We start from the raw sequence: 13,205 nt of genomic DNA, 5'->3' as shown, positions 1-13,205 counted from the left end.
TTTTCCTCCTGGTATTGAGGATTGAACCAAGGGCCTTACACATGTAGAGGTGTATCCACAGTCCTATTTAATTAATTAATTTATTTAGAGAAATGGTCTAATTTGCATTGACTGGCCTCAAACTTGCAGTTCTCCTGCCTTGGCCTCCCAAATTACTGAAGAGTGTTCGGGATTATAGGTATGCGCCACCACATCTAGCTTGAGGGGAAATCTTGACACCTAGGAAATAGGTGTCTATGTTGTCCAGGCTGACCTCCAACTCCTAGGGATCTTCCTGCCTCAACTCATAAGTAGCTGGGGCTACAGATAGGCACATGCCACCATGCACAGCTTCTATTTGCTTTTTTAATGGCAATTAGAGAATATCCAAAACTCTGAAGCCACTGCCACCTTCCAGATGTTCTTAAGTTTTAATGAAGGCCAATTTGTCAATCCTCTTAAAAAAATAATTACTGCTTTTTTGGGTCTCCCTTAAGACCTTCTTGCTGATACCAAGATTACGAAAATATTTTCTCGTTTTCTTACAGAACTTTACTTTTCATATCTAGGTCTATAATCAATTGCAGATAAATTTCTTTGTATAGTGTAACATGGGAATCAGCATTTTATTTATTTATTTATTTTTGTGATGCTGGGGATTGAACTCAGGGCCCTGTGTGTGGGAGACAAGCATTCTACCAATTGAGCTAAATCCCTAGCCCAACATTTACTTTTTCATATGGATATTCAATTAATCTAGCACCATTTATTAACAAGATCATCCTTTCATCACTGAAATACAATGATGCCTTTGCTGTTAAGTCAGGTCATTATATATGTATAGTTTTGTTTTGGGGCTTTCTGTTCTCTATTTAATTGATCTATTTGTTTATACTTATATAACAACAGCAGACTTAACTGTGATTTTATGATATGATAGACTAGGGATACAGCCTCTAAATGTATTATTTCAAGAATGTCTTACCTATTATTATTCTAAGATTTTGCATTTCTGATAAATTTCAGAATTAGTTGATCATTTTCCACCCCAAATTTGATAAATTTCTGTTGTTTTAAATTAAAAAAAAAAAAAAAAAAAGCTGGGCACAGTGGCACACGCCTGTAATCCCAGTGGTTTGGGAGGCTGAGACAGGAGAATTGCGAGTTCAAAGCCAGCCTTAGCAACTTCAAGGAACTAAGCAATTCAGTGAGACCCTGTCTTTAAATAAACTACAAAATAGGGCTGGGGATGTGGCTCAGTGGTTGAGTGCCCCTGAGTTCAATCCCTGGTACAAAAAATATATAAATAAATAAATAAATTCGATTTTACTGCAATAGTGTTGAATCTAGACCAGCATTGGACGAACTGACATCTTGATGTTAATATTAAGTCTTCAAAGTTAGGAATATAGTATATTTCTTCCTTTACTCATCCTCACATTCCCACCAGTACTGTTAATGGAACCCATGTCTCCATGTATGCTACACAAGGGCTGGACCACTGAACTAAATCCCCAGATCCCAGATTTTCTTTAATCTAGTTTAATAGGCTTTTGTGGAGATTATGCATAAACTTTTTTTAAAAAATATTTATTTTTTAGTTCTCGGCGGACATAACATCTTTGTTTGTATGTGGTGCAGAGGATCGAACCCGGGCCGCACGCATGCCAGGCGAGCACGCTACCGCTTGAGCTACATCCCCAGCCCCTATGCATAAACTTCACAAAGATTATTCCTATATACGATTTTTTAGATGCTATTGTAAAAAATATTTAATTTCCTCTATTCCTAATACATACAATTAATTTTTTAATATATTGGCCAAATTCCCTATTAATCTTAATTTGCCACAGTCTTTCGGGTTTTCTGTATATAGACATGTCCAGTGAAAGTAAATTTATTCTATTTTTAATATTTTTTTATTTGTGGAACTGACTAGAATCCCAAGGAATGCTGAACAGAAGTGATAATACTGATCATCTTGGTCTTATTTCTGAGTTCTGAGAAGAATATTTCATTATTAAGCATTTTAGTTGCAGATTTGTTTATTGTTGTTTGCAGTGCTGGGGATTGAACAAGACCTCAAGCATACTAGGCAAGCACTCTACCACAAAATTCACAGCCTCTAGTTGTAGATTTTTCATTCTTATCTGATTTTTTAATTTATCATCTGGCTATTTCTGGCTTTATAAAACAAATTGGGGCCAGACATAGTGGTGTGTGCCTATAATCCCAGATATTCTGATGGGGCTGAGGTAGTAGGATCACAAGTTTAAGGCAACTTAGGGAGACCCTGTCTCAAAATAAAAAGGGCTGGGGATGTAATTCAGTGGTAGAGTGCCCCTGTGTTCAATGCCCAGCACCACAGGGAGGGGGAAAAAGAAAAGAATGTTATCTTCTTATCAAATACAACTGTTTCACAAGAAAAGCCTTGAAAGTATAAGCCCAAGTATATGTAAGATTTTAATATGATAAAACTGGCATCAGATGGGGCTGGGGATATGGCTCACATGGTAGAGTGTTTGCCTCACATGCATAAGGCCCTGAGTTCAATCCCCAGCACCACCAACCAACCAACCAACTAACCAACAAAAAACTGGCATCAGAGAGGGGGGAAAAAAAAAAGAGAGAGAGAATTACTTCCAGGCACAGTGGCACATGCCTGTAATCCCAGCAGCTTGAGAGGCTGAGGCAGGAGGATCCCAAGTTCAAAGCTGGCCTCAGCAATTTAGCGAGGCCCAGTCTCAAAATAAAAAATAAAAAAGGGATAAGGATGTAGCCTGGGTTCAATTCCTGATTTAAAAAAAAAAAAAAAAAAGAATTACTAAATTCATAGTGATGAGGACACTAGCTGACCGTATCAAAAAAAAAAAAATTAAATCTATTTCAAATTTCATGTATGTATATATATATATATATATATATATATATATATATATATAGAGAGAGAGAGAGAGAGAGAGAGAGAGAGAGAGAGAGAGTGTCATCTTTCACAGGAAGAACAAACTACCCCCAATACAGAAAAATTAACTTGATATATTTTTATTTTAATATTTCTTATATTTGAATCAACAAAAAATAGGAATATATTCTTTATGTTTATAGTTCTCATACAACAAAAGCTAAACATTTACAAATTAAATTTTTAACAAAAATATAAAACAAAAATGCAAATTAGTCATCTTAATTTATTTAATATAAGAAATAATGCTGTTTTGCTCAGATAGAAAAATGTTTTGTTCAAAAGAAATAAATCAAATATTTGGTTTAACAGTAAAAAGCTGTAGTTTCAGATTCCATTCTGTTCTTAAACAATGTTTTTACTTTAATGACAATGCTTGTTCACACAGGTATCTTATTCAAAATGGCATTAATAATTTCAAGTCTTTCCTTTCTTTTTCATAGTAACCAGGAATATTAAACTCCTTGTAAACATGACACTTCCTAAATATCAATTTTAAAAACATGAGAATTGACAGACTGACAATTGAAAACTATACTTAGTAAAATCTGCGATAATAACTACTGAATCCAATTAGTTGTAGATATGAATAGGAACATTCTTGACTATTTGCTATTATACTTATTGCTAATGAACTGTTGTAAGTTACTCTGTATAGGAGACTCACAACTTAAGGGTACTAACTTATGGTACAGCTCTTTTCTGAGTAATGCTAAGACACTGTCATGTCAAAATCCAAATCAGGTATGTTAAGTATACAATAGCTGTACACCATCATTCTTCTCATCTTCATAGAATCTATGTTTTCCAGCTTCATTAGTTTTATTTTTTTTCAAATCAGATTTTAATTTTGAATACTTAACACTATTATTGATGTGCATTTCACTTTCTTCATGTTTACTAAGAATATGTGATAAATGCTGCCAATCTTTGCATCCATTCTCATTTTTCAATTGATTTTTTCCTTCTCCAAAGAGTTTGCAATACAGGCAAAACACAGAATCTTTTGAGGTTGAATAAAGTAGCCAGGATCTAGTTGCTTTTTCACCACTTGGAAGAATTCGTGTATAATAAGTTTCTGAAAACTTTCTCCCTGTATTGTCTTTTGGAAAGTTAAAATTTCTTACTTGAGGTGGATCATTTTCAACAAGAGTATCCCGTTGTTTAATATTCAGAATTCGGGGCCATGTACCTGGATCTGCAGAAAGCACAACTGGTATAATGGAATCTTCTGAAGTTTTGTTTTCCAGTTGCTCTTGAAATTTATCAGCTATGGCTGACATGGAAGAAAGTAAATTCACATTCTGTTTGTTCAGTAATGTATCTGGGGTACATTCTGCTGAAACCTGTAGTTCCAAACTCTTTTCCTTTTTTTCTGGTATTCCTTCTATTTTTTCCAAAAGTGTATTTGATGATCCATATAATTTTCTTTCATTTTCTTCTCTGATGGCATTCCTTTTTCTGTTTTCTAATGCTGATGCTTTTGATTTTGCTTCTGTCATCTGAGAATAAATAAGAGATTACAACTTCATTTTAAAAACTTTTTTTAAAACTATTTTTTAGTTGTTGATGTGCCTTTATTTTACTTATCTGTATGTGGTATTGAGAATCAAACTCAGTGCCTCACGCATGCTAGGCAAGCACACTACCACTGAACCACAATGCCAGCCCCCCATTTTAAATTCTTTTTTTTTTTTCTTTTTTTAGTTGTAGCTGGACACAATATCTTTATTTATTTTTATGTGGTGCTGAGGATCAAACCCAGTGTCTAACACATGCAAGGCGGGCACTCTACACTGAGCTACAGCCTCAGCCCTTAAATTCTTAACATTTCAAAAATTAATGTATATAGGAATGCCCAATAAGCACATGAAATGATACTCATCATTAGCAATCAAAGAAATGCAAATCAAAACAATAAAGCACACCACTTCCCATTTATAAGGATGACTACAATAAACAGACAATTATAAATGTTGATAAGGATGTAGAGAACTAGATAGGGGAGGTGATCCATACTTATAATCCCAGATACTATGGAGGCTGAGACAGGAGGATCACAAGTTGGAGGCCAGCCTGGGAAATTTAGCAAGACCTTAACTTAAAAAAAAAAAAAAGGCTGGGGATATAGCTCAGTAGCAGAGCACTTGTATAACCTGTGGAAGGCCTGGTACTCAATCCTCAGTACTGGGGAAAATATCCAACTAGAACCTCCCTAAGGTGCTGGTGGGAATATAAAATGATGTATCTGCTGTTGCAGTTTGTCAGGCATGGTGGTGCAAGCCTGTAATCCCAGCAGCTGGGGAAGCTGAGGCAGGAGGATGCCAAGTTCAAAGCCAGCCTTAGCAACTTAGCAAGGCCCTCCGCAACTGGTTATGTGCCCCTGGGTTCAATCCCTGGTACCAAACATACAAAAAAAGTATGCCAGTTTCTCTGATGTTTAAACAGTCATTACATGACCAAGTAATTCTATTCCAAGCTATTCCACCCAAGGTAAATACAAAAACATAAGCCCACACAAAAACACATAAATGTTCACAGCAATTGTATTCCTAAGAGAAAAAAATTGAAATAATTCTAATGTCTGTCACAAATAATGGGTAGGAAAATACAGTGTTAGCCATTCAATGGACAGTATGGCAATAAAAACAAATGAAGTACTAATAGGTATTACAACACAGATGAACCCTGAAAACAGTAGCATACATGAAAGAAGTCTGTTAGAAAATACCTCATTTTAAGTCCACTGATGTCAAATTTCAAGAACAGGCAAATTTATAGACAGAAGGTAAATTTTAGTTGTCTAGGATTTGTGTGTTGGGGGGGAGAGAATGGCAATTGATTTTTGTGTAGGAGGTTACTGGGGACTGAATTCAGGGGCACTCAACCACTGATCCACATTCCCAGCCCTATTTTGCTTTTTATTTTAGAGACAGGGTCTCACTGAGTTGCTTAGTTCCTCACCAAGGCTGAGTCTGGCTTGAACTTGCAATCCTCCCGTCTCAGGCCTCCCTTACTGCTGGGATTACAGGCATGTGCCACCACGCCCAGCTTGCAATTGACTTTTAAGAGATGGGGTTTAGTGGTAAGAATGTTTTAAAATTATCTATGGTGGGGGCTGGGGTTGTGGCTCAGTGGTAGAGGGCTCTCCTAGCGTGTGCAGGGCTCTGGGTTCGATCCTCAGCACCACATAAAAAATAAATAAATAAAAACAAAGATATTGTGTACAACTACAACTAAAAAAAATAATTAAAAAATATTAAATAAAATAAAATTATCTCTGGCAAATTGTAGGGTATGTTAATTATATCCCAATAAAATTTGTATAAAATTCATGTAAAGGTCAATAAAATTAAAATTCATTAATTCATTGTGGTACTGGGGATTGATCCTAGGGTGCGCTACCTATATCCCCAACAATTTTCATATATATATATATATATTTTTTTTTATATTATTTTTTCATATATAGCTATATCCCCAACAATTTTCATTTTCAGTTTGAGACAGTCTTACTAAGTGGCCCGGTCTGGCCTCAATCTTAGGATTCTCCTGCCTCAGCCACCTGAGTTGCTGAGATTACAGGTGTGTGCCACCACACCCCACAAAACAGCAATTACTTGGAGCAGTGAAACTGCCATAAAGAATTCCTTCAAGGGGCTGGGGATGTGGCTCCAGCGGTAGCACGCTTGCCTGGCATGCATGTGGCCCGGGTTCGATCCTCAGCACCACATACCAACAAAGATGTTGTGTCCGCTGAGAACTGAAAAATATTAAAAAAATTCTCTCTCTCTCTCTTAAAAAAAAAAGAATTCCTTCAATACCATACATGCACACATGTATGACATGAGAGAACTCTCAATTTTAGAAATACTTTTATTTTGAAACACGGTCTCCCTATGTTGTCCAGGCTAGTCTGGAACTTCTTAGACTCTTAAAAGCACATATATTACTATTTTTTCTTTAAAAATTTTTAATTTTAATTTGTTATTTAACAGAATGCATTACAATTCATATTATACATATAGAGCACAACTTTTTATGTCTCTGGTTGTACACAAAGTAGAGTCACATTCTTCATGTCTTCATACATGTACTTAGGGTACTGATGACCATCGTATTCCACCATCTTTCCTACCCCTATGTCTCCTCCCTAGCCCTCCCTCCCCTTTTCCCCTCTGCCCTATCTAGAGTTCATTTAATCTTCCCACCCACCCACCCCCGTAGCATATTATGAATTAGCATCCATAAATCAGAGAAATCATTCAGCATTTTTTTAGATTTTTCATTATAGATGGACACAATACCTTTATTTTATTTATTTATTTTTTAATGTGGTACTGAGAATCAAACCCAGTGCCTCACACGTGCTAGGCAAGTGCTCTACCACTGAGCCACAACCCAAGCCCACATATTTTTTTTAAAATATATTTTTAGTTGTGGACAAAAACGAATAAAGATACTGTGTGTTTATGTGGTGCTGGGGACAGAACCCAGTGCCTCACACATGCGAGGCAGGTGCTCCACCACTGAGCCCCAGCCCCCCAGATTATTTTTTCATATATATATATATATATACACACACACACACACACACACACACACACACACTCTCTCTTTAATAATTTTTTTTTTAGTTGTAGTTGGACATAATACCTTTATTTTATTAATTTATATGTGGTGCTGAGGATCAAACCCAAGGCCTCACACATGTTAGGCAAGCAGTTTACCGCTGAGCCACAACCCCAGCCCCTTGATGTTATATTAAACACTATAAATTCAAAGCAGAATGTTATACATTGATACTTTTTCACCAAAATGTCAAGTCTATCAGACAAATTTAATTTTGATTTTTATTTTATTGCCATCAACTGACATCTATAATAAAAACACACTATTTTTTTTTTAATATTTATTTTTTAGTTTTCGGCGGACACAACATCTTTGTTTGTATGTGGTGCTGAGGATCGAACCCAGGCCGCACGCATGCCAGGTGAGCGTGCTACCGCTTGAGCCACATCCCCAGCCCCCAAAAACACACTATTTTGGTGTCAATTAAATAATAATAGAAATATAATAAAATGCAAAAATGGTTCAAAATAACAAAGATGTATGAGATGTGAATGTTATCCTCTTAGCTATATATAACACAAACTGAACACCATTTAATTCTGAAAGCAACATGGCAGCACAGAAGTAAAAAGAAAAAGGCAGATAAATGATAGATTTGTACTTCAGAAAGACTATTCTGATTTTGTTATGAATTTCCAACAGTAAGTATGTAAGAATAGAAGTACAGGTCAGTCAAGAAGCCATGGTGATAAGTCTGGCGAGAAATGATGGTAACTATGTCAGGATTATAGCATTAGAAATAGGATTGAGTGAAACATGTTTAGGAATAGAATCTGAATTAGTAAGTGATTAAATGGCCATGGGGATCAAGGAAGAAGGAAAAGTAAAGAATGAACATCTGATTGGATCATGGCGTCAGTTAGTGATACGGGAAAGAAGGAAATCAGGTTTAAGATAGTCTAAGATATATGTAGAATATTCAGAGAAAGAGTATAAAAGGATACATTTGCCTAAACTCAAGAGAGAAATACAAACTGGAAATATGTATTTGGAAATCATCAAAATATGTTAAACAAAACCATGGGACTGGAAGGGCTACTGAATGAGACAAAAGCCCAAGTTTAGGTCTTTTCTCTTTCCTTCCTGCATTTCTTGGTAAAGAATTGAGATTTTACAGTTCTCAATGGACAGGGTTATGGCTCAGTGGTAGAGTGCCTGCCTGGCATGAGTGAGGCACTGGGTTTGATCCTCAGCACCACAAATAAACAAACGAACAAACAAATAAATAAAGCTATTATGTTCATCTACAACTAAAAAAAAAAAATTACTTAAAAGAGGAAAAATTTATTTTGGTTCATAGTTTCAAAGATCTTACTTAGTCCATCGTTGGCTTACTCCACTGTTCTGGGTGAAGCAGAATACCATGGCAGGTATTCCAATACCGGGGTGTTGAGCTGTTCAGCTCAAGGCAGCTGGGAAGCAGAGGGGTGGGGTGTATGTGTGGAGTGGCAGGGGCCAGGGTCAGATAAAGTGTCCAGGGCCATGCCCCCAGTGAACCTACTTCCTCCAGCCATGCCCTACCTACCTACAATTACCACCATTCAAATTATTAATCTATCAAATGGATTATTCCACTGTTGATGTTTCAATCAATGTCTAAAATCCCTGCTTCTGAACCTTGCTGCACTAGGGACCACATTTTCAACATAGGAGCTTTTGAGGGGATATTCCAAACCCAAACAATAACAAGAGACCAACTGGGCAACAGTGAGACCCCCCAACTCAAAAAACAAAAATCTATTAGGTTTGCTACTCATGAGATTACTAAACTGAAAATTTATGACCTTTGGGGATAAGATGTGTATAATTATATATTCCTATTGAAAGCAATAGTACACATTAAAAGCAAGTGCTAAGGAACTCAGTGAGACCCTGTCTCTAAATAAAATACAAAACAGGGCTGGGGATGTGGCTCAGTGGTCAAGTGCCCTTGAATTCAATCTCTGGTACCAAAAATCAATCAATCAATCAATCAATCAACTAACCAACCAACCAACCAACTAGTTAAACCAAGTTAACTAAAACAAATAACAGTCCTCTATCCCTCTACTCATTTCCCCTTTCTGCAAAGTTAGGGTTAACCAAAAATACAGCTTTTAAACTGTGGGGTTTTTTTTTTCTTTTGGTGTATGTGTGTGTGTTGCTGGGGATCAAACCTAGGACCATACTCACGCTAGGCAAGCGCTCTATTCCTAAATTACAGCCACGGTCCCTTACTATTTCCACATCTTTTAGTAACTTATTTGTATCTCTAACTACTGATTTTTCCTCCCAGCTTAGAAAGACCAAAATTTAGTTTTCCTTCCTCTCACCAGACTCACCATATACAGTACCCACCTACCCACATATCCTTTGGTTACAAGTTTTTTGGGGCAGTATCCTTTATTTTAAGGGACTATTTCACATTCACTACAGAATGTTTGTTTAGCATCAGCCATGGCTTCTATCCGCTAGATGCTAGCAGCATCCCTCAAGATAAGACTGTAAAAAAAAATGTCCCAACATTGCCAAATGCCCTCAAAGGGGTCAAAATCAACCCCTGATTGAGAACCAGTGGCTTAGATGTGGAGATTCAGTCTTTACATTTTATGACTATGTATGTGATTCAACAAAAAGTCACTAATTGCAAGATTTCAGCTTTTTTTTTTTTTTTTTTTAATTTGGGGGGTGGAGTACCAGGTATTGAGCTGGAGCACTTAACCTTTGAGCCACAACCCCAATTTTTTTTTTTTAATTTTTAATTTTTTTTTTTTTTAAATTTTGAGACAAGGCTTTGCTAAATTTCTGAGGCTAGCTTTGAATTTGTAATCCTCCTGCCTTAGCCTCTGGAGCCACTGGGATTACAGGCATGCACCACTGTGCCCAGCAAGATTTCAGTTTTAAGATCTTCATATCACAATGCACAAAGATGTTTTCAGATGTCTTTGTCAAGTTGTAAAGCATGTTTTTGAAACTTCTGTAGTATAGCAGAATATGATGCCTGTTTGCAAAGTGACTGTGAATTACTTTGCATTACTCAAAAATGAAATACTGTATTTCAGACTTTCTTCTAGGGGATTAGAATGGTAGGTAATGAAGTTACTCAAGAAAGTCTGAGACAGGTACAATGGCCCACACCTGTAATTCTAGCACCTCAGAAGACTAAGGCAGAAGGATCTCAAATTTGAAGGCAGTCTGGTTAACTCAGTGAGATTTGTCACAAAATAAAATGAAAAGGTTTGGAAATGTAAACAGCATTTGCTTAGCACATGTGTGAAGCCCCCGAGTTCAATCTCCAGTACAGAAAAAGAAAAAAATTAAAAATGTGGATATAAGGCTGCTGTCTATTTGAACTATGTATCTGCCAATTTGTACACCTTCTGATATTACTTTTTTAATATTTATTTTTTAGCTTCAGATGAACATAATACACGATACCTTTATTTTTCATTTATGTGGTGCTGAGGATTGAACCCAGTGCCTCATACATGCTAGGTGAGCACTCTACCACTGAGCCACAACCCTAGCCCCTAATATTACTTTTTTAAAAAATATTTTTTAGTTTTAGTTGGACACAATACCTTTATTTTTTACTTACTTATTTTTATGTGGTGCTGAGGATCGAACCCAGCACCTTGCACGTGCTAGGTGAGTACTCTACCACTGAGCCACAACCCTAGCCCCAGATATTACTTTTGTCATGCACTATTTTTTTAAAGTATTTTTAAGTTTTTTTAGGTGGACACAATATCTTTATTTTATTTTTATGTGGTGCTGAGGATCGAACCCAATGCCTCACACACGCCAGGCAAGCATACTACCACTTGAGCCACATCCCCAACTCCTTCATGCACTATTTTTAAAAGATAACATTTAAAAAATTTTTCATCTATTATCAAATTGTTCACTATGCTCTTCTATAGGCCACCTCCCAAAGCATTGATGAATATTAGGAACAGTATACATAAAGATAGCATAAGTCTTCCCTGAAAAACAAATTAAGCAATTGTGTACCATGAATCAAAATGCATTCTGCTGTCATGTATACCTAATTAGAATAAGTAAATAAATAATAAAAGAAAGAGTTGCTATTAACCATCCTCTTATTTTATTTTAATAATAAAATACATTTATCCTGGGGGGAAGAAAAACTTAAAAGTGAACTATCGGTATTTATTGTTTGTTCTATTTAATAAACCTAGCACTTGAGGGTTAATTCCTCCTAAAGCTAACTATGTAAATCCTATCAGTGAAATGGGATTAAAAATATTAGTTATGTTTGATTCACTTCAACTTAATTTTTGTATATGGAATAAAATGGAATCAAATTTATTTCCATGGCACACACGTGTGAGATCCTGGGTTCGATCCTCAGCACCACATAAAAATAAATAAGTGAAATAAAGGTACTGTGTCCACCTACAACTAAAAACAAATTTATTTCCATACAAGTGAAAACAATCCTTCAGCATTTTTTTTTTTGGTACTGGGGATTGAACCTAGAGGTTCAAGATATTAAAAAGCTTCAGTAATCAAGGCATTATAGTATAGTATTGGCATATAAACAAACAGATCGGTGAGCCACATCCACAGGCCCCCAACTTTTTTTTTTTTTTTGCAGTGGGGGAGGGTACAGGGGATTTAACACAGGGGCACTGGATCCCAGCCCTATTTTGTATTTTATTTAGGAACAGGGTTCTCACTAAGTGGCTTATAACCGTGCATTTTGCTGAGACTAGCTTTGAACTCATGATTCTCCTGCCTTAGCCTCCTGAGCCACTGGGATTAGAGGTGTTGGCATGGCATGGCACCCAGCCAGCACCATTTGTTTAAAAAAAAAAAAAAAAAATCCTTGCTTTTCTCATCAAGATAATTTGGTACCTTCTAAAATCAACTGACTGGTGCTGGGGATAAAGCTTAGTGTAAAGCACTTGCCTAAGCATGCACAAGGCCTGGGTTCAATCTCTAATATTGCAAAAATTAAAAAATCAACTGACTATATATGTGTTTCTATTTCTAGACTGTCTTCTATTCCATTGATCTGTTTATATGTTAATACCATACCATAATGCCTTGATCACTGAAACCTTTTAATATCTTTAAATCATGTAATTTATTAATTCCTTAACCCATACCTCACACCATATACAAAATTAATTTAAGATATATCACAGACTTAAAAATGAAAACTTACAACTAAAAAGCTAGGGCTGGAATGGTAGAGAATCTGCCTTGGGTTCAATCTCCAGCACTACAAAAAAGAAAGCAGCCAGAAGAAAATGTAGGAAAATATCTTTGTAATATTGGTAGGCAAAGATGCCTTTAATGGGATACAAACATTAATCAGAAAAGCAAGTAGTAAATTGAACTTTATAAAAAGTAAAACCTTGTGCTTTTCAAAAGCAACATTAAGAAATGAAAGACAAGTCAGACTGAAAGAAGATCTTCTGAATACATTTATTTAACAAATAACATGTATCCAGAATATTTAAAGAATTCCAACAACTTAGCAATTAAAAGGCAACCCAATTTGATCTGGACATGGTAGTACGTACATATAGTCCCAGCTACTGGGAAAGCTGAGGCAGGACGAGTTCCAGGACAGCCCGGACAACATAAAAAGCTATGGTCTCAAAAAAAAAAAAAAAAAAAA

At 36.1% G+C, this 13,205-nt stretch overlaps 2 protein-coding genes across 17 annotated transcripts in view; both read right to left on the bottom strand.

The window, feature by feature from the left end:
- Positions 1–3,141: 3,141 nt before the first annotated feature.
- LOC107153799 (zinc finger MYM-type protein 5-like) lies at positions 3,142–4,533 on the bottom strand. The gene has a single exon (XM_015499352.2). The coding sequence runs from the start codon at positions 4,441–4,443 to the stop codon at positions 3,691–3,693; it is 753 nt and encodes a 250-aa protein (XP_015354838.1). The 5' UTR covers positions 4,444–4,533; the 3' UTR covers positions 3,142–3,690.
- Positions 4,534–6,648: 2,115 nt separating this feature from the next.
- The window catches only part of LOC107153800 (zinc finger MYM-type protein 5-like), a 33,198-nt gene continuing 26,641 nt past the window's right edge, over positions 6,649–13,205 (bottom strand). For all 16 annotated transcript variants that reach the window (XM_048801441.1, XM_048801448.1, XM_048801446.1 and 13 more), the window contains one exon: positions 6,649–6,704. In XM_048801441.1, the coding sequence (XP_048657398.1) occupies positions 6,664–6,704 (41 nt within the window). In that variant the 3' untranslated portion in view covers positions 6,649–6,663. The remainder of the gene's footprint in view (positions 6,705–13,205) is intronic.

Source organism: Marmota marmota, unplaced genomic scaffold (genome assembly GCF_001458135.2).
Source record: "Marmota marmota marmota unplaced genomic scaffold, marMar, whole genome shotgun sequence".
Classification (NCBI taxonomy): domain Eukaryota; kingdom Metazoa; phylum Chordata; class Mammalia; order Rodentia; family Sciuridae; genus Marmota; species Marmota marmota.
This window is presented reverse-complemented; position numbering and strand designations above follow the sequence as displayed.

Excerpts from the sequence above, each read along its gene's own strand:
- LOC107153799 (XM_015499352.2), bottom strand. The coding sequence starts at position 4,443 with ATGACAGAAGCAAAATCAAAAGCATCAGCATTAGAAAACAGAAAAAGG.